At 33.7% G+C, this 21,361-nt stretch overlaps 1 protein-coding gene across 1 annotated transcript; it reads left to right on the top strand.

Annotated features, from left to right (window-relative positions):
• The first annotated feature begins 5,089 nt into the window (after positions 1-5,089).
• Positions 5,090-19,132, top strand: lin28aa (lin-28 homolog Aa). Its single transcript, XM_073846648.1, has 4 exons — positions 5,090-5,099; positions 6,614-6,789; positions 12,110-12,294; positions 18,922-19,132. Exons 1-4 carry the CDS (start codon positions 5,090-5,092, stop codon positions 19,130-19,132), a joined length of 582 nt encoding a protein of 193 aa, XP_073702749.1.
• The last annotated feature ends 2,229 nt before the right edge of the window (positions 19,133-21,361 follow it).

The raw sequence follows: 21,361 nt of genomic DNA, 5'->3' as shown, positions 1-21,361 counted from the left end.
CATTGCAAATGGAGATATTGCTGATTGACCACCCCTTTAAAGTAAATCTATTAAGTGAAAGTGGTTCAGATGACAAAAAGTTTGAGAATGTCTGCATAAGGAATAATGAAAATGTGTGCATTTTAATGACAAATGCCTTTCAATAATACATAATAATACATGGTTATATAACCTACTGAGTGATAATTCAAGTAGTTGATGCACTTCTTAAAAGTGAAAAGATTTTTGGTAATCCATTGGTCACATGCTGTGTCAACTCCTGACTAATAACTGTGTGAATGTCCATAAAACTGGACTTTCTAAGTGTATATAAGTGGTAGACTATTTTAGGAAGGAAAATGTAAAATATAAAAACAAGGAATTAGAGAGAATCAATAAATAAAAATTAATTTACTGCCATTGTGTTAATAATATTTAATCATATAATCAAAAAAAAAAGTAACTGTAATCTGAGTATGAGTATTTTAAATATACTCTAATTACACATACTTAATTTATGGAATCTGATAATCCAGATTACATGTAATCAGATCTGTTCACAACAATGTCCTGTGAAATGAAAACAAAAGACAATACAAATGTATGGTTACACACACATATTGCCACAAATAATCTTTAGATCCTGAGATTTATTGCATTTATCACTCTGTAAATTGTCACTTTTAAAAACTGAATTTTGAAACAGCGCAGCTCCAGCCACAAGGGGGAGTAAGCGTTGCAAGTTTTGGTTGTTTCTCGGTTTATTCCCAACATTGTTGCCAAGTCCGTGGTTTTCCCGCGGAACTGGGCTACTTTTATACTGTTGCTACGGGTTGTTTTTCACGTCCACGGGTTGAAGCGACCCCAATAACGTAATATGTATCCTATGGAATGCTAATTTTACCAGAGGAACCCCATCACAATACGTGTATTTTACCCACTGGAGCGCAATTTTTTACCGGGGGTAGTTTTGAGTAGCAATTGGGCGGGTTTTGTTGTGAAAACCTGGCAACCTTGATTCCCAAGGCTTTTTTTTTTTTTTTTGATGCTTTAAACGACAGATACAGAACAATACAACATTAATTATGAAGCCAAGGGAACAAAGGAGAAAAGAAAAGAAAAGAAAAGAAAAGAAAAGAAAAGAAAAGAAAAGAAAAGAAAAGAAAAGAAAAGAAAAGAAAAGTTACGATCAAAAACATGCATGAAATACATTACTTAACGATTTTGAAGACAGAACACAAACGGACAGTTTTGATTGCTTTTCTGTTATAGTGCTACTTTGAATAGCACACAAATATTTGTACAAATTCTTTATTCTTTATGTTAAAAAATGTACACTTGGTATACAGGTGGTGTCTTATTGTTTAATGGAAAACATTGCATTGCTGTCAGAATTTGGCTATTGTTTGACAGCAGTTTTTCTTATGTTGTGATTGTTTTACAGTAAATAACTGTATTGTACATCTGCTTTATATTTATTTTCGCTGTCTCTTTTATTTTTATATAGAGTGGAACAAAATTATTAGAACTTCCACATAAGTCATCATTGATATTATTCAATTAAATGTTTCAAAAACATAAATCACAATATAAAAACATTCATTTAAGCTGTATTTGGTGGCATTGAGTTGCATTGCATGAAGCATTCACCCAATGAGTTATTTTTATTGAGTGAGAGGCACTTAATAATACATAAATTGCAGTTAGCCATAAAACTTGAATCCTAAAATGGGTAGAGATTTGTAACACATCTAAGATATGATAAATAACATGTTTTTATTTTTTATTTTTATTTATCCTTCACAGTGCGTTTTGATTCGGTGCAACATAAAATGCAATTAAATGTTGTAGGCATAATGCAATGTACAATCCATGACTGTTCCACACTCTTAAAAATAAAGGTGCTTGACAATGCCATAGAAGAAACTTTTTGTCTAAAGTGTTCCATAAAGCACCTTTAACATTCCTGTTTCACAAATGGTTCTTCACAGCGAAAGAAGGTTCTTCAGATTATAAAAAGAAAGAGATGGTTCTTTAAAGAACCTTTGATTGAATGGTTCTTCATGGAACCAAAAATGGTTCTTCAATGGCATCACTGTGGAGAACCTTTTAAAGCACCTTTATTTTTAAGAGTGCAGGCATGGAAATCACAGTTTTAAAATTCAACACAAAAATTCGTTATCAATAATAGGAATACAGTTAAATGGGTTTTCTGTTAGTGTCCCAAGTGATTAACCAAAAAGTGGCCCAATTTACCTGATTTCACCCTACTCAAATATACCCATTATAACAACATAACATATATAACAAGAAATATCTTATTCACAAGGTAAATCTGAACAATGTTGTTTATAATACAACAATAAAAATTAAGAAGATTATTAATCTTTCTTAAAACTTGTCCTAAAAAATCCTAAATATTAACTTCTGAAATACAAAATATTCTTAATAATATTTTAATATCTTAATAATAATTTAATTCTTAATGCTGTGAATCTGACTGCAGCTCTCTGATGACCTACTAAATTAATAATTTTCTTCATGAACTCTAGAGACTGTCAATAATTGCTTTAGTAACACCACCATAATGGAAGGCGTTTGAGGAACTTAAAATAGATATTGAAGTTCCTTGAATAAAATACTGCATTTCAGGTTCAGTCAGTCAGAAGAATTACAAATGAAACCTCAAGTGTCTTTTGACTTCTACACTGTTGAGTCTGTTCTGGGTTTGAGTAGTTGAAGAAATGAGAAACATTCACACATCCAGAAGGTGTCTGCGGAGACCACTTCACACAATAAATTATACAAATATATGTGCCTGAAAAAAAGAAAATGTGACTAATGGTAAATGTTAAAACATTTTCATTTAATTTTTCATTCAATATACATCATATGAGGATCCTCATATTTTTTTTCTATAGTTACTTTCACCAAATTTCATGGTTCATATTTGCAACTTTCAGATACCTTGTTCATTCGCTTAAATATTTACCACAACTGCTTCTCTAAAATCAAGCTTTGTTTGGATTATTGATAGATCAGAACTGCAAGCAAATGAGCAATGAACATAAAGAATGCAAATGTTTAGTGCATTTAGTACCTATATGTTAAAACTGATTTCAAGTGATGCATTTAAAAGTTGTTAGGCTGCATAGCTTTAACTATCGAATTTCTGTTAAAAAGCTGTAGAAAAGAGAAAACTTAAATGATCCTATTCATGACACATTTATTTTGTAGAAAATATGCATTCAACAACATACAGCCACTGTGAAAAGTAAAAGATCTTTGAGAAAAATATAAAATGTATAAAATACATTTTTATTACACACACACACACAAAAAAAAGAAAAAGTCCTGTTTTATTCGGTTTATAAAATGTCTTTCTCAACCCCTTGAGATGTGATGTATGTGCAGTATACATGCTTATTGTCTGTACAAATGTAATTAGAATTAGGGGTTATTGATAGATAGGTTACTTGTTGCATCGCCATAGCAACAATGCATTGATCAATCGGCATGCTGGTTTGATTATTGATTGTTTGGATGGGGGAGGGCAGCTCTGCTTTCTTTCCCTGCATCTCTGAGGATGTGATGCTGGTGGATGAAATAAATGCTTTTCCCTATAAAGAAAACATTAATAGTCTCCTAAAAATGCGAACGTTACACGTTCAGTATATCAGGGCTTTATCTTGATTGCTGGAGCTTGATTTATCTGTTATATGAAGATATGATAGAGCCTACTAAAAATATATCTATATGATTTGGTAGTGTAACTGGTGCTGGTGAAAGATTAGTCTAACATCTGAACATCCTACAGAAATGTAAGAGTTTTGCGCAAGCAGTTATTTAACAAACTACTGGCAATAACTTCGAGGTTGATAAACGTTTCTGATTGTTAAAGAAACATGTAACAGAAATTACATTTACTTATTTTTTTATTTTCGTTTGCTTATATTATAAGGTATTATTGTTAATAATAATAATAAAAAACGGTGATAATATCGAATAAATAACTAAAGATCTTTTTTTTGTAGCTATTATCTGAATCAAATCAAAAGATCGATTGCTTTTTATATGATCACGGATTTGTTGTTTATAATAATGAATGCGTGAAGATAAATCATATTGAATAAAGTCGGCGAATGACAATGTACTGCAAGAGGACAAACAACAATTTGATTTATCACTGTGCCAATGTAATCACTTCCTTTTTATTCCATAATGCCCAAATGTATTTAAAACAAACATAGCGAATAATAATATATAGGAATATCTTAGAATTTAACCATCTTAAATGTGCATTTGTTGTAATGAATATGAATCCTGAACTCCCCGAAGCGTTATAAGTTTTATTTGAATTTACGTATTTCTTTATTCGTTGTCCCACTGTTAATCACTTAAGAAGAGAAAATTACTTTTTTATACATTTTTAGTTTCCGCTTTGAAACGGCAATTAGTCTGTGTCAAACATATTTCCAAACCGTGGTTAAAATGATCAGAAACTTTAAACAAATATATATTTGCATCACGGAGAGGTTTGCTCTCATTTTGAACATGTATTTGAGCCCATTTCATTTGGAAACATCTAAACAAACATCTAAAACGAAACAGTAACTCGGAATTAATCGAAAGATTAGATGATAGTTGGAGACCAATTACTTCCTGAGTAGGCTACCACTTAAAAATAAATAATAATGCAATCATGTCGGTGTGACTTAAGTGTCATCTGATCGTCTTTTCCAAAGTGTCATCATAGAAACAAATATCTAATGTAGGGTTTTGGTCACCTATGTGTGAAGGAGTTTGGGGGCTGGACGTTTTCGCGGTGGTCTCCTTGTGTGATTGGCTTGTTTTGGACTAAGGGGGGCATCCATTGAGGAATTGGTGTTGGTCATCCTGGAAGGGAGAGTGATTGGGAATCACGTGGACTTGACCGAAACAGGGAGAGAGGGAGAGAGAGGGGGTCGAGCATGAGAAGTATCATCAGTTCAGGGCAGTCACCGAAACACTGAGAGATCACCTGGAGAACTGAGATTTAACCCAAACATCCCACACTGAACATCAGGAGAATTGAAACATAAAAACATAGAGAAGGCGAAGACAGGAACCCATGGCAGAGGGTAGGCCTATGTCATTTGTTTTTGGAAGTTCTAGTCCTCTTCATAAATACATCAAGGTGTTGTTTGTTTAGGGGACGCGAGGGTTGGGGGGTCCACGCATTGTCTTCAGGTTTCTTCTTCTCTATGTCTTTTCCTTCTGACCCCCACTCCCTCGTGTACGCCTGTAAGTGAGGGTATCGTGAAGCTTTTCTTTGTTTTACATGATTTTTTCTTGAAGACTGAGTTGTGAAAGTGCTTTCATGAGACTTGAGGGAGGTTTTAGGCCCGCGCTGGTCGCAGAAGGAAAGGAAAACGAACGCGTGGATTTCATTCAGATCAATATTTGTTCAGTTTTACTCCAGGACTATCAAGGTGAAGTAGAAGAAAGTACGAGTGTGTTCTGCGCAGGTTTGACCATGTTTAGACACATCTGGAAAAGTCTCCATCACTTTGGAGAGAGAGAAGCATCTAAAAACCAGCATGGGTTGCCATTGAGACAAATTAATCGAATTTTAAAATGATAAAAGCCTATTAATTATTCAAACGAAGCCATGTTCTAAACTTGATTCATTTCAATTAAAACGAATATTACAAATGTATATTTGTATCGTAAGTAAAGCATTTTAAATTGTTTTATCAATGGCATTTCGTACCTGTTTTCCGTTTTGGCTAAGTGAATTCGTTGCCTCTATTTATTCCACAATTTACACAAAATATCGTAGGCTAATAATCGTAATTGAATAATACTTCAACATACATGGAGAGAGTAGTAAATACTGCTTTTTAAGCTACAGTTTAGGCTAAGATTATTTTTTTTTTTGTAGTCATGCAAGGTTACAGATACGTATTCTACAGTAGGCCTATGTAAAACATTGAAATAAAGTTAAAGTAAACCGTTTGAGCTGTGGCGCAGGTTTATCGTGAAAATAATTTAAAACAGCCTCTGTTGGTTAGGTCTGTCATTTTGCCGGCAGTTATTTTAGAATGTTTCAAATGTATCTTACATTCGAATTTTTAAATTTCATATTTGAATACATGCCTGCATGCGCATATGTGACCCTGGACCACAAAACCAGTCGTAAGGTTAAATTTTACAAAACTGAGATATATACATCATACGAAAGCTCAATAAATAAGCTTTCTATTGATGTATGGTTTGTTAGGATAGGACAATATTTGCCCGAGATACATCTATTTGAAAATCTGAAATCTGAGGGTGCAAAAAATCTAAATACTGAGAAAATCACCTTTAAAGTTGTGCAAATTAAGTTCTTAACAATGCATATTACTAATCAAAAATTACATTTTGATAGGTTTACAGTAGGAATTTTACAAAAAATCTTCATGGAACATGCTCTTTACTTAATTTCCTAATGTTTTTTGGCATAAAAGAAAAATCAATAATTTTGACTCATACAATGCATTTTTGGCTATTGCTACAAATATACCCCAGCGACTTAAGACTGGTTTTGTGGCCCAGGGTCACATATTTTCTTTTGTAAAACCAGTGATGTTAAATGTAAATGGTTTCGCAGGAGGCTGTACGAAAACAGAGGAGGAGGAGGGGCAGGCCGCAGAGGAAGACCCTCAGTCGTACCACGGCGTGGGCGTGTGCAAGTGGTTCAATGTTCGGATGGGTTTTGGGTTCCTGTCCATGAACACACGAGATGGTGTGCCTTTAGAAACTCCAGTCGACGTGTTTGTCCATCAGGTATGTGTTGAGAAACGCTATAATCAAGTAATTCAGTGTAAAATCAGCTGATCAGACAATAATGTTCCATGAATTGGAATATTTTAGTATCACCCCTGGTCCTCTCAAAACAAAAACAAAAAAGTATTTTTTTCCATTGACTTTTGGACTATTGCAGAAAATAAGCTCTGTGACCAAGAAAAGATGTTTTGTTCATTATGATAATCATAACAAACGAACAAAACTTTTATGAATTGTCAAGCATAAATAGATTATAAACACAATAAGACCGTTTGGTATCCGTGACAACCCCTGTAAGTCCCATTTAGCTGCTGTTTTAAGTAAAAGCTTAAAAAAAATAACAAGGAGGTATTACTGATGTATTTTATGTCATAGAATAAAACATGAAAATATATTGAGCTTGAGGGTTTCTGCAGGTCTTAAAAAGTCCACAAATTAAGACCTTAAATACATCTTAAAGCAGCAAGTCTTAAACTTATTAGGTCATGGCATTAAATGTTGAATGCATTGCTAAAATTTATATATATATATATATATATATATATATATATATATATATATATATTATATATATATCTGTACATGGGTATGAAAACGTATTTTCTCTTTGAGGATATTTGTTCTTTTTAATCATGAACAAGACTTATGTCATTTAGCTTCTTAAGTAAATGTAAATTGGTTTAAGATTCATTAGACATTTGCATTGGAAAACAAGACAAATATACAAAGGAAGAACGTCAGTTTTTGGCAGTGTGCTCAGTAAAAGTTGTGTTCATATTCTAGTAATTGGCAGCAGAGCTAATTCGCAAGTTTTACATTTTGAAATAATTATAACTATTAAAATTATAAAACAACTGATTGTGTTTTCCCTTAGACATTTAACATATTAATGTATTTAATCTTTTTCTTCAAATTGGTCTTTAACAGGTCTTTATAAAGTCATAAATTTGCCTTTATAAACCCTGCAGAAACCCTGATGTACACCACAGACCTTATTTCAGGCATTTTATCAAAGACCTATTTAAAAAAAACAATTGACTTAAGGATGATAGAACCACAAAGTGCTTACTTGTTTTGGATTTTGCTCTACAAAAATACATCATCCCTGCAGTACTCCTTTTTGCATTGACCTCTTTCCTATTTGGAAAGCCAACATCTGAAACCTAAAACTGCTTAGTTAGCTCTTAAATGGCTGAAACAATCTTTTCTGATTGTCCAAACACTAGTCAAACAGCATCACTTCCCAGAAAAAGTGTTTGAACTTCTGCAGTAATAGTATTGGTCTGCATATATGGTTAGTAGTTTTCACCCTTTACCTCTCAATTCCCATCTAAGTGCCATGTCTTAAAACAAAAGTCTGGCCTGTCAGCAAGTGTACCTTCAAGGAAGACGCCTTTAATCTTGTTTCCTGCCATAAAGTCATTTGCCAGATACGTTTGTGCTATTGAGGTAGCATTTAGGAACCAGTTTTTGTTGAGGCGACCAACTGGGTGGCCATTTGTGTCTCAGAAACCTACTGTGACTATTTTATTTTTCTTTTATAATCTGGCACATTTAGCAAATCACAATGCCCCCTTAAACAATAGATTAGAAGTAGTATTGGGCATGTAGTACATTTTCTGTGTTGTTGTAGAAGTCTATAAGCTTTAGGCCTGTCAGTGAGCAAACTGAAGTTGTTGATTGGGGTTTTGAGTGGGGTGTAAGTTAAAGCAAATGCAAAATCACTCTTACCTTTATTGTCTAAATGGTTCCATAAAGAACCTTTAACATCTGAGGAACCTTTCTGTTTCACAAAAGGTTCTTTGTGGTGAAAGAAGGTTCTTCAGATTATAAAAGGTGAGAAAGAGATGGTTCTTTAAAGAACTTTTGACTAAATGGTTCTTTGTGGAACCAAAAATGGATCTTCTATGGCATCGCTGTGAAGAACCTTTGAAGCACCTTTATTTTTATAAAGTGATGACTGATATAATTCAACTTGATTATGCATATGCAAAATTGAGGCAAATGAACATTTGTTTTTCACAGTATTGACTGACTTAAAAACACAAAATGTCCAATGGAAAGTGATCAGTTTTCTCAAAACAGCCAGATATAGGCCAGGCCGATATATTAGTCCATCGCCACATCTATTCATGATCCACGTGCTGCACACACGTTTGGTCGTGACAGCAGGCCTCAGCTACACGACATTAACTTTGCTGCTCTTTGTGAGAGCAGACAAAAGAAAGAGAGCGTGACAGATCCTTGCTTTCTTTCTGGACTTTTGCTTCCTGTTATGTCACAACCTGCTTGCTTCTGATTTCTCCATCACCTGTGTGACTGTTACATATGGATCATGCATGTCCATACAGTACGGATACTGTGAACATGCTCACTTTACAAGGTTTTTACTGTAGGAAGAGCTTTAAAAGATGCCTCGGAGCATCAGGGGAATGTCAGGGGCATGTCAGTGGGAGGAAGGGAAGTTGGGGGTTGGGGGGTCACACGTGTCTAGGGAAATAGAGTTAACGGTCACTTTGACCGACACACAATGGACGTACTTGAAAGGGAACGCTGCATCTGTCACAACATAGTTGTATCCAATGATGTTTTCACCAAAACATACACAACTATAGATCTTCAATCATTGGGGGCTGTTACATCACATCAGTAAGAAGATCTGTAATACTACTAGACCTCTAAGGCCAAACCCAAACCTGATGATCCACCAACAGTGTGTTTGATACGTTGGTCTTATTTACAAAAAGTGGAATAATTACGATTTTCCTGTTTTCAGTTTTTAGCAAAATGTTGACAAACTATGCTGCATAAACTCTGATATACGGCAAAACAGTTAAAATATTAACCTTAACACCTAATATTACTTTACAGATCATAGATACGTCATCATTTCTGCATTACAGTAATGCAAATTTGTTTTGCATTGATTGTTGGCTACTGACAATTGGAGGAGGGAGATAAAAATGCAATTTCAGTCAAGGAAACAGTGCTTAAAATCCTAATGTTCGAATGCAAAATATAATTTCTATAATTTCTACATCTACTCATTGTGTTCATCAACATTTGTGACCCTGGAACACAAAACCAGTCTTAGGTAGCGTGGGTATATTTGTAGCAATAGCCAACAATACATTGTATGGATCAAAATTATAGATTTTTCTTTTATGCCAAAAAACATTAGGATATTAAGTAAAGATCATGGTCCATGAAGATATTTTGTAAATTTAAATATATCAAAACTGAATTTTTGATTAGTAATATGCATTGCTAAGAACTTTATTTGGACAATTTTAAAGGTGATTTTTTTTTTTTTCAACATTTAGATTTTTTTGCACCCTCACATTTCAGATTTTCAAATAGTTGTATCTCTGCCAAATATTGTCCTATCAACCATACATCAATAAAGAAGTTTATTTATTCAGATTTCAGATGTTGTATGAATCTCAATTTCAGAAAATGTACCCTTTAGACTGATTTTGTGGACCCATGTCACATTTATGTATTTGGCAGATGCTTTGATCTAAAAGTACAAGGTCCGCATTTCCATTTTTTATCAGTTCTATTAAAACAATGCATTTGCTGCATGGCATCACAACGCTGCCATTGTTTGGTGGCAGATAATTATGAACTGCAACATGAATAGAGTGCCATTCTGTGTAGAATGTAGATTTCTAAGTACAGTGTAGCATTAGTTGTCTGTGAATATAATCTGTAAAAGGCTTTCAGTTCACTATAAAATACAATTGTCATTTACCCAACTCATCTTGTTCCAAACATATGATTATCTTCCTTTTATTAAACACAAAAGGTCAATTTTCTGAGGACTGTGCTGGTCACTCTGTTCCATGCAATGACAATAAATGGGAACTGAGGCATTTAATCTTCAAAAAAGAACCTAAAAGTGTCCATGCAAGTCTTCTCAAGCCACATGATAGCTTTGTGTGATGAACTGAACTCAAATCATTCAGACCAGTTTTGTGAATTGCTTAATACATTTAGACACGGCTACTTTTCTCATTAATTAATTATATACTTTAATGTGGGTTTTTAAAATCCTTTTTACATTTCTGCATTTCTATCCAAAGCAACTTACATTGCATTCAATGTATACAATTAAGCAGTTCATGCATTTCCAAGAAATCAAACCCATGACCTTGGCATTGCAGCTTGCTTTACCGTTTGAGCTGTGTGAATGCCATTTTTAATTTGTTTTGTTTGAGAGAAAGTCACAATTACACAATACAAGTCTTATGTTATGTTTTTTGTTTTCCTAAATACATCAAAGTGTAACAGAAAATTAAAGGAAAGAAAAGTGGGATGGGAACTTGGTTTAAGCATTGGTTGTTAATTTGAGAAGTGTGGGAAATGAATTCATAAATGGAGGCAGATCTGAATGCGCATTATGAAGAGTGATCACTTTCTGATAAAAAATTACAAGGTAAAAAAAACATGCATTCAAGAATCATTCACATTAAGAACAATAATATAAGGGTGAATTTTCATCTCATGGCAACTTTAAGAATTCCATGTTTTATATTTCACAGAAAAGAGAAAGTCACACAGGTTTGGAACGACATGAGTGTGAGTTAATGATGGGTGAAGTATTCCTTTAAATAATTAGTTCAGCTGCTCATTTACGCTCTGCAACAGTAGCTAATTTTTCCCGGGGACAATGTTCGCCCTCAGGATACACTAAAGCCAAGCAACCATGTGAAGAATTTTTCTGGACCCCACAGCATCTTCCCAGTGGTCAGTCAGGGGGATTAAGAGACCTGTGTGTACTGTGGGGGTTGTGTGTGTGAATCAGGAATGCTGTAACCTGGGTCGGGGGATGGTAAGGCATGGGTTTTTCACACATAAATCACTCGCTTTCATTTTCAAATCCCATAAGAACATAGATTACACAATACAGATGCACATACTCAGCTAGTTCAATGAAAAGTTCATCAAAAAATTTAAAGTCGCTGAAAACGTACTCCTCCCTTAGACCATCTGAAATATAGATGAGTTTGGAGAATTTTGCATTACATCATTTGCTCACCAATGGATCGTCTGCAGTGAATGGGTGCCGTCAGAGTGAGAGTCCAAACAGCTCATAAAAACATCACAAAAAAGTCCTTTAATGTTTTGGTCCTCTGAGAACGTTTTGCTTCAACAGAGTTCCACAGTAACACAAACACTGTGACCAGATGTTTTGTATTTTCAGCCTAGTAGCAATTTCTTGCCTTCTGCATGTAATTAGTTCAGAATCTGTATGAATGTGGATTTAGTGTGGTGACCTTACTGACAGTGTTTCTCTGTCCTTGTCTGCTTCTTTCAGAGTAAGCTGCACATGGAGGGTTTCCGCAGTCTGAAAGAGGGTGAGGCTGTCGAATTCACGTTTAAGAAGTCCTCCAAGGGTCTTGAGTCTCTGCGGGTGACGGGTCCTGGAGGAGCTCACTGTCTGGGCAGTGAGAGGAGACCTAAAGGCAAAAACGTCCAGAAACGCCGGGCCAAAGGAGATAGGTGAGTCGTCTCAGAGCTATGAACTCTTCAAAATAAATGCTCCAAAAGGGGGTTTTACAGTCATGGAAGAACCATTTTGGGTTCTCTAGAGAAACTTTCATTTGTGATCCTTGTTGGCAAAATGAAAAGCCCTTTTCTAGTGATCCCAATGCTCCAAACAGTAATTAAACATGTAAAATGATCTTGAATGTGCACGGCCTAATTTTGAGCTTCAGGCAAAATAAGTGAAAAAAGTCAGCTTTGGTAAAATTTGAGGTTTTCACAAAAAAAATTACATGAAGGCCTTTTCTAGTTATCCCAATGCTCCAAACAGTAATTAAAAATTTGAAAAGATCTTGAATGTGCACGGTCTAATTTTGAGCCACAGGCAAAAGAAGTGAAAAAAGTCGGTTTTGAACAAATGAGGTTTTCACAAAAAAATAAAAATAAATTCTACGTTAGGCCCTTTTCTAGTGATCCCAATGCTTCAAATGTAATTAAACATCTAAAATTATTTTGAAAGTGCAAGGTCTAATTTTGAGCCACAGGCAAAAGAAGTGAAAAAGTCGGTTTTGGTCAAATTTGAGGTTGTCACAAAAATAATTGTATGTTAAGGCCTTTTCTAGTGGTACTAATGCTCCAAATAGTAATTAAACATTTAAAATGTTCTTGAATATGCACAGTCTAATTTTAACCTACATGCAAAAGAATTTAGAAAGTCAGTTTTGGTCAAATTTGAGGTTTTCACACAAAAAATGTGTACGTTAAGCCTTTTTCTAGTGATCCCAATGCTCCAAATAGTAATTAAACATCTAAAATGATCTTGAATGTGCACGGTCTAATTTTGAGCTACAGGCAAAAGAAGTGGAAAAAGTCAGTTTTGGTCAAATTTGAGGTTTTCACAAAAAAATTACATGAAGGCCTTTTCTAGTGATCCCAATGCTTCAAATAGTAATTAAACATCTAAAATGATCTTGAATATGCACAGTCTAATTTTGAGCTACAGGCAAAAGAAGTGAAAAAAGTCAGTTTTGAACAAATGAGGTTTTCACAAAAAAAAAAAAAAAAAAAAAAATTCTACGTTAGGCCCTTTTCTAGTGATCCAAATAGTAATTAAACATTTAAAATGTTCTTGAATGTGCACAGCCTAATTTTAACCTACATGCAAAAGAATTTAGAAAGTCAGTTTTGGTCAATTTGAGGTTTTCACACAAAAAAATGTGTACGTTAAGCCTTTTTCTAGTGATCCCAATGCTCCAAATAGTAATTAAACATCTAAAATGATCTTGAATATGCATGGTCTAATTTTGAGCTTCAGGCAAAAGAAGTGGAAAAAGTCAGTTTTGGTCAAATTTGAGGTTTTCACAAAAATTTTTTTTACATTAAGCCATTTTCTAGTGATCCCAGTACTTCAAATAGTAATTAAACATCTAAAATGATCTTGAATATGCACAGTCTAATTTTGAGCTACAGGCAAAAGAAGTGAAAAAAGTCGGTTTTGAACAAATTTGAGGTTTTCACAAAAAAAAGGACATTAAGCCCTTTTCTAGTGATCCCAATGCTCCAAATAGTAATTTGACATCTAAAATGATCTTGAATGTGCACGGTCTAATTTTAAGATACAACCAAAAGAAGTGAAAAAAGTCTGTTTTGGTCAAATTTGAGAAAAAAATTGTACAATATTTACCCCTAAATACTGCATATTATGAACAAAATTGTACATATTTTTAAATGCCACTGCTCTAGTGATAGCTTTTGTAAAAAAATTCTGAGAGTGTAACATTTAAATTTACTAAGAAGCAACTTGTAGCTGAATGATTTTAAGTATAAAGCTTGTCACACTGATATTTGTTCAGTAGTTATGGTTTTATCCAAGTTTATTCAGTATTCATTCATTTAGCTTGAGATTGCAGAATTCATTTTATTAAGACTGCTTGTCTAATACAACATTTCTAATACAACAAGCCATTTGTGAAAGAGTTGATGTGTTTTTTTGGGGGGGCATTTATGGCACTGCAAATATTGAAATATCTAAATTAATTCAGAATTATGATTTAATCACTAGATTAATCTGACTACATAATTTATAACGATAAAAGTCATTTTAAAGATTACAGCACGTTATTAAGTTCCAAATGACGTCACATACAGATTTTGTTCAAAATTATGTCATGCATATTTGTTTTTCAATATCGCTTTCTAAGCCTTGAATTTAAAATTGTATTATTTAATTGCCATTCTGTCATTGTTTTTAATGTGCACACGAAACTGAAAGCGAAATATTTTAGAACGACCTGATTTTTCATGCTTATTAGCATTTGTAGATATAGATATTACAGATAGAAGATAGCTAATCCTTTAGATTAGAGTTGCATTTTAGCACTTTTTCCAGGGTGTGGGTCTTTCTTCAGCCTCAGTGTGTATGTTTTATCAGCCCAAAGGGAGAGCCTGAAGCCCTCACTGTGATCTCTCCAAAAATGAGGTTTGGTCACTTCACCCCTTTCACTGGTTCCTCCCCTTCCCCCTCCTCCTTCCTCGGTTAGGGCTGCATGGACAGGCTGTCGATGTGACCCGGATCAATAACTGTTTAAAACGCCTGGTCACTGATGCATTTATACCTGATGGATATCCCCCAATCCGGTGGCTGTTGTTTACAAAGAGGACTTTAAAGAGGCCACTTTAAATATTAACTGCAAGTATGTGATTTTTAGGATTTTTAGATTTGATTTGTAAAAAGAAAAACAGAATTATGGTACAGAAGTAAAGAAAGTTTTATTTGCTCCCTGGAGCCAAATGCTACCAAAATAAACCTTTCTGAGCTCTCACTGCGATTGGAGGTTAGAGTTGTATCATTTGGCCCATCGGTCAGTCTGTTCTGATTACTGTGAAAGACACTGTGTTGACAGTATCAGATCGTTACATGCTCAAAGGGTCTTGCGAGGCCTGCGTTCGATGCATCCCTGGAGCATGTTTCCCCTTTAAGAAAACCACATCTGTCCATCGTGGTTATTCATTCAGCTCAATGGACTCTCTGCAATGAGCTTCATTGTTTTGAAGCAGCCTTTGTGAAAAACAAGTGCATTTTAGCAATCTTTACTACAGAAATAATATACTTTATGAAGTTAAGAATGTAGAAAGAATGCAAGTAATGTTTTCATAGCATGCTATATACAAATTAAATAACAATGTATAGTTAAAATTCATATTACATGCTTGTGTAAAAAGGTGTAGTTTTAAAACTATTGTATTAAAACTAATGTCACTTATATTGAGACTTGTATGTCGTGTATTTAAAAATATTTGTAATTACACATTTGTAACGACTGTGGCATTTCAAAACATTTAAAATATGTTCATTGTAAATATATTATCAAACAGTGCACTACAGTTAAATGTATAAAGTATATTACATTAGTATACACTACCAGTCAAGTTTTTGAACAGTAAGATTTTTTAAAGAATTCTGCTCACCAAGCCTGCATTTATTTAATCCAAAATACAGAAAATCTGTAATATTGTGAAATAATTTTACTATAAAAAAACAGCTTTCTATTTAAATATAAAATATTTAATTTATCCTGTGATCAAAGCTGAATTTTCAGCATCATTACTCCAGTGTTCAGTGTCACATGATCCTTCAGAAATCATTCTAATATGCTGATTTGCTGTTCAAGAAACTTTTTATTATTATTATTATTATTATTATTTATTATTAAAATTTAAAACAGTTGAATAAATTTTTTCAGGATTCTTTAATGAATTAAAAGATCCAAAGATCAGCATTTATCTGAAATAAAAAGCTTTTGTAACATTATATACTATACCATTCAAAAGCTTAGAGTCAGTGTATATATATATATATATATTTATACAAGAAATTATAGAATTTTTTTTTTTATTTAGCAAGCATGCTTTAAATTGATCAAAAGTGATGATAAAGACATTTATAATGTTACAAAAGATTTCTATTCCAGGTAAATGCTGTTCTTCTGAACTTTCTATTCATCAAAGAAACCTAAAAAACATTCTGCTCAGCTGTTTTCAACAATAATTATGTTGTAGAATGTTTTTTGAGCAGCAAATCAGATTATTACAATCATTTCTGAATGATCATAAGACTGGAGTAATAATGCTAAAATTCAGCTTTGAAATCACAGGAATAAATTACACTTTAAAAATATATTCAAATAGAAAACAGCTTTTTTAATTAGTAAAAATATTTGAAATCTTTACTGTTTTTGCTGCACTCTGGATCAAATAAATGCAGGCTTGGTGAGTAGAAGAGACTTCTTTAAAAAGCATTAAAAATATTAGTGTTCAAAAACTTTTGACTGGTGGTGCATCGTGTATTTTGCAAGTGTTTTAGTATGTATCAACACATCAGAATAAATGTACTTCTTTAAAGCACAATAATTTAAAATGTACTTTGAGTAAAACTTTTCATTTGACATTATTACAAAGTGCACTTAAAAAAAAGGTGTACTTGAGCGTTTTTAGAAGTATGAAAATATCTCTCTTTAAGTGTCCTTTTACTTCATTAATGTAATCTGCAAGTATATATTTATTTATTTGTTTTGGAAAATACACTTTTAAGCTCTGAGAAGCACTAAAAGTGCACATTCACTACAATTAAGCACACGTCTTTTTCACATGGGAGAGCAGAATGTGTGACTTCAGGATGCAGAGGAGAAAACGCTGCAGTTTATTTAATTGATAACAGATGAAGGTGCCCGAGAGAGGTCAGGGGTCAGGATTGCCATGGAAACTGCATGTGTTAAGGGACTGGGTGGGGTGATTGGGGGTTAGGACGGCAAGAGGTCATAGTTCATAGGTTGCTGCTGCAGCTTTTTTCAAACAAAGGGTGTCATTGCCTTCTGCACGCTTGGCCTGCTGTCCGTCCGTGCCGCATGATGAAGGCCTCGGGTCAGTGCCTATAAACCACCAGAAGCCGCTCTAGTGTCCCCCAAAAGTCCCCTGTGCCCTGCAGTCACCCACATGACCTCAGCTGAGTGGACATCAATGCAGCAGCGACTGCCCCATACCAGGCCCCCATATGCCACTGGGAGCTCCGCACACATGGCCCTTCTCTGAATAATTGTGTAAACTCTGACAGCCTGGGCATGAATGGACATTCAGGAAAGCATGTTTTAAAATATACTTGGTTAGATTAAAGGAAGCAGTTTTATTTCATCTTATTAGCAAGTAAAAGGTCTTTTAGTATACAGTCAAAAGTTTACATACACCTTGCTGAACATGCAAATGTTAATTATTTTACCAAAATAAGAGGGATCATACAAAATGCATGTTTTATTTTTCACATACAAGATGTTACATATAGTCCACAAGAGAAAATAATAGTTGAATTTATAAAAATGATCCCGTTCAAAAGTTTACATACATTTGATTCTTAATACTGTGTTGTTACCTGAATGATCCACAGCTGTGTTTTTTCGTTTAGTGATAGTTGTTCATGAGTCCCTTGTTTGTCCTGAACAGTTAAACTGCCTGCTGTACTTCAGAAATATCCTTCAGGTCCCATGTATTCTTTGGTTTTTCAGCATTTTTGTGTATTTGAACCCTTTTCAACAACGACTGTATGATTTTGAGATTCATTTATTCACACTGAGGACAACTGAGGGACTCATATACAACTATTACAGAAGATTCAAACACTCACTGATGCTTCAGAAGGAAAAACAATGCATTAACTTTTTATAGATCAGGGTAAATTTAACTTATTTTGTCCTCTGGGAAAAATGTAAGTATCTTTTGTAGCTTCTAAAGGGCAGTACTAAATGAAAAAAAAAAAAGATAGTTAGTGAAAATAGGAAAAATGTACACATCTTCATTCTGTTCAAAAGTTTCCACCCCCGGCTTTTTTCCTTCTTTAGCATCAGTGAGTGTTTGAACCTTCTGTAATAGTTGCATATGAGTCCCTCAGTTGTCCTCAGTGTGAAAAGATGGATCTCAAAATCATACAGTCATTGTTGGAAAGGGTTCAGTTTTTTTCTGAAGAACAGCAGGCAGTTTAACTGTTCAGGACAAACAAGGGACTCATGAACAACTATCACTAAACAAAAAAATAACAGCTGTGGATCATTCAGGTAACAACACAGCATTAAGAATTAAAGGGATGTAAACTCTTGTGGACTATAGGTAAACATTGTTTAGAACAGGCAGAAAACTATATATATAACCATTTTTGGGAGAATAAAATGTATAAAATCAAACAAATTATATATGAACAAATCCCTCTGTAGGATATAGACAAGAATAAAAATGTAAAGTGTGTGTAAATGCTACTGAAGTGGAGATTTATGGCTCAGTGTAGGAGACAAAACTCATTTTGAGAAAACAGCCTTTGAAAAGATGTATTGTAATTGAAATCTATTGACAAACAGATAAAGTGCTATAAAAGAAACACTCAACAGTGTCTTGTAGGTGTTTTTTTCTACTAGTCTGAAAATACACTTAAAAAAAAACAATAAGCCTAAAATCTCAAACTTGGCAGGTGCATGAAAAAACAGCGTTCTTGCCTGCAGTGTTTCCCCTTAAGAACAGATTTAAGTAATCTTGCTTAAGTGGTGTTATTCCCATGGTGATTGCTTTATTAATTTAATAACATTTACCATTATAATTGTTCCGCAGGTGTTACAATTGTGGCGGTCTGGACCACCATGCCAAAGAGTGCAAGTTGCCTCCCCAACCCAAAAGATGCCATTTCTGCCAAAGTGTCGCGCACATGGTCGCCAACTGCCCCGCCAAAGCACAGCAGTCACCTCAGGGAAAGTCTAGCGGTGTCAAAGAGGAGAAAGCGGAGCACAGTCATTCCCCGCCACCCACCGGGAGCGCCGACTGAGATAGCAGAGAACCAATCACTATACTGGAAAAAACACATGCTAATGCTGCTGTTGGAACTTCCTCAGGTCTATAAAAGCAACAGATAAGAAGAATGTAACTTTTTTTAGTGGTTTAACACTCAGGAAAAAAGCTGCTCTCAGGAATTTCAGTACAGCGTTTAGTGTATTTACAGAAGTAGTTCTACATATTTCATTAAGGGTATGTTTACAATGACGATGTACTAAAAATAGAAAAGTTTTCCTTTGCGTTTCACACTGCAAAAAAATGTTTTTCTTACTTAGATTTTTTGTCTTGTTTCCAGCCAAAATATCTAAACATTCTTAAATCAAGAAGGATTTTCTAGACAAGTAAAAATTATTTTCTTGTTTTCAGAAAAAACAAGTCACAATTAAGTGTGTTTATGCTTGAAACAAGCAAAATAATTTGCCAATGGGGTAAGAAAAATAATCTTGTTTTCTGTTTAATTTAAAAAAAAAATTTTTTTGCTTACCCCATTGGCAGATTAGTTTGCTTGTTCTAAGCAAAAACCCACTTAATTTTGACTTGTTTTTTTATAATAAATAATTTAGAAAAATAAAAATAAAATAAAAATAATTTAGAAAGTCTAGAAAATCCTACTTGATTTAAGAATTTTTAGATATTTTGACTGGAAACAAGACAAAAAATCTAAGTAAGAAAAGTATTTTTTGCAGTGCACATACAAATGTCAAAACACACTGCAAAAAAATGCTTTTCTTACATTTTTTGTCTTGTTTCCAGCCAAAATATCTAACAATTCTTAAATCAAGAAGGATTTTCTAGACTTTCTAAATTATTTTCTTGTTTTCAGAAAAAAAAATTAAGTGCATTTTTGCTTGAAACAAGCAAAATAATCTGTCAATGGGGTAAGAAAAATATCTTGTTTTCTGTTAGAAATAAAAAATTGGCAGATTATTTAGCTTGTTCTAAGCAAAAACTCACTTAATTTTGAATTGTTTTTTCTGAAAGCAAGACAATAATTTGTACTTGTCTAGAAAATCCTTCTTGATTTAAGAATTTTTAGATATTTGGGCTGAAAACAGGACAAAAAGAAAATAACTTTTTGCAAAATCCCCTTCACAGAGATCTGGTAAACTGCTAAAACTCTATATTATTCATGCCAGGCCAGTAGTTGTAAAGAAACACTATGCATTTGCACACATACAAATTCTTTACATATTCTCACATGCCTATAGACTAAACACGTTGCGAAATTCACGTTTTTGTAGTTTACACTGAGACAGTAACTGTATCATTTTCAAAAATATGCCCCTGGACCACAGATCTAGTCATAAGTAGCACAGGTATATTTGTAGCAATAGCCAACAATACACTGTGTGGGTCAAAATGATCAATTTTTCTTTTATGCCAAAAATCATTAGGATTTTTGTAAATTGCCCATCGTAAATATATATAAAAACTTCATTTTTGATTATTAATATGCATTGCTAAGAACTTCACTTGGACAAATTGAAAGGTGATAGTCTTAAAATGTAGATTTTTTTGCACTCAGATTCCAGATTTCAAATGCGCTCTTAAAAATAAAGGAGCTTTATGATTCCATTAAAGATCCTTTTTAGTTTAAATGGTTCTATAAAGTACCTTCAACATCTGAAGAACCTTTCTGTTTCCCAAAAGTATCTTTGTGAGGTTCTTCAGATTATAAAAAGATAAGAAAAATATGTTACTGAATGGTTCTTTGTGGAACCAAAAATGGTTATTTCTATGGCATCACTGTGAAAAACCTATTAAAGTACCTTTATTTTTAAAAGTGTAGAGTATCTCGGCCCAATATTGTCCTATCCTAACAAACCATACATCAATGAAAAGCTTATTTAATCAGAAATAATTCAAAGAATTGACCCTTATGACTGGTTTTGTGGTCACAAATGTTCAAACGGTTGCATTATCATTCCCTTAAAACAATGTTTTAATTTAAATTAGCAGCCAAAACGCATAAAACGCTTTCCATTTTTAGTAAAAAAAAAAAAAAAAAAACATTGTTTCTCTACTGAACTTGTTTAAAATTGCCAAAAGGAATATACTCAACAACAAAAAAAAAGGTGTTATAATGACGAATGACTGATTGATGCATTGTTTCTTGTATTTCTTAATGCTTTTATGAAGATATTTTGGTGGTGTTTTGGGGTGGGTTTAAGTTGGGGTTTTGGCGATTGCCGATTTTGCAATAGACTGTCCTGATCACCCG

Source organism: Garra rufa, chromosome 9 (genome assembly GCF_049309525.1).
Source record: "Garra rufa chromosome 9, GarRuf1.0, whole genome shotgun sequence".
Lineage (NCBI taxonomy): Eukaryota > Metazoa > Chordata > Actinopteri > Cypriniformes > Cyprinidae > Garra > Garra rufa.
This window is presented reverse-complemented; position numbering and strand designations above follow the sequence as displayed.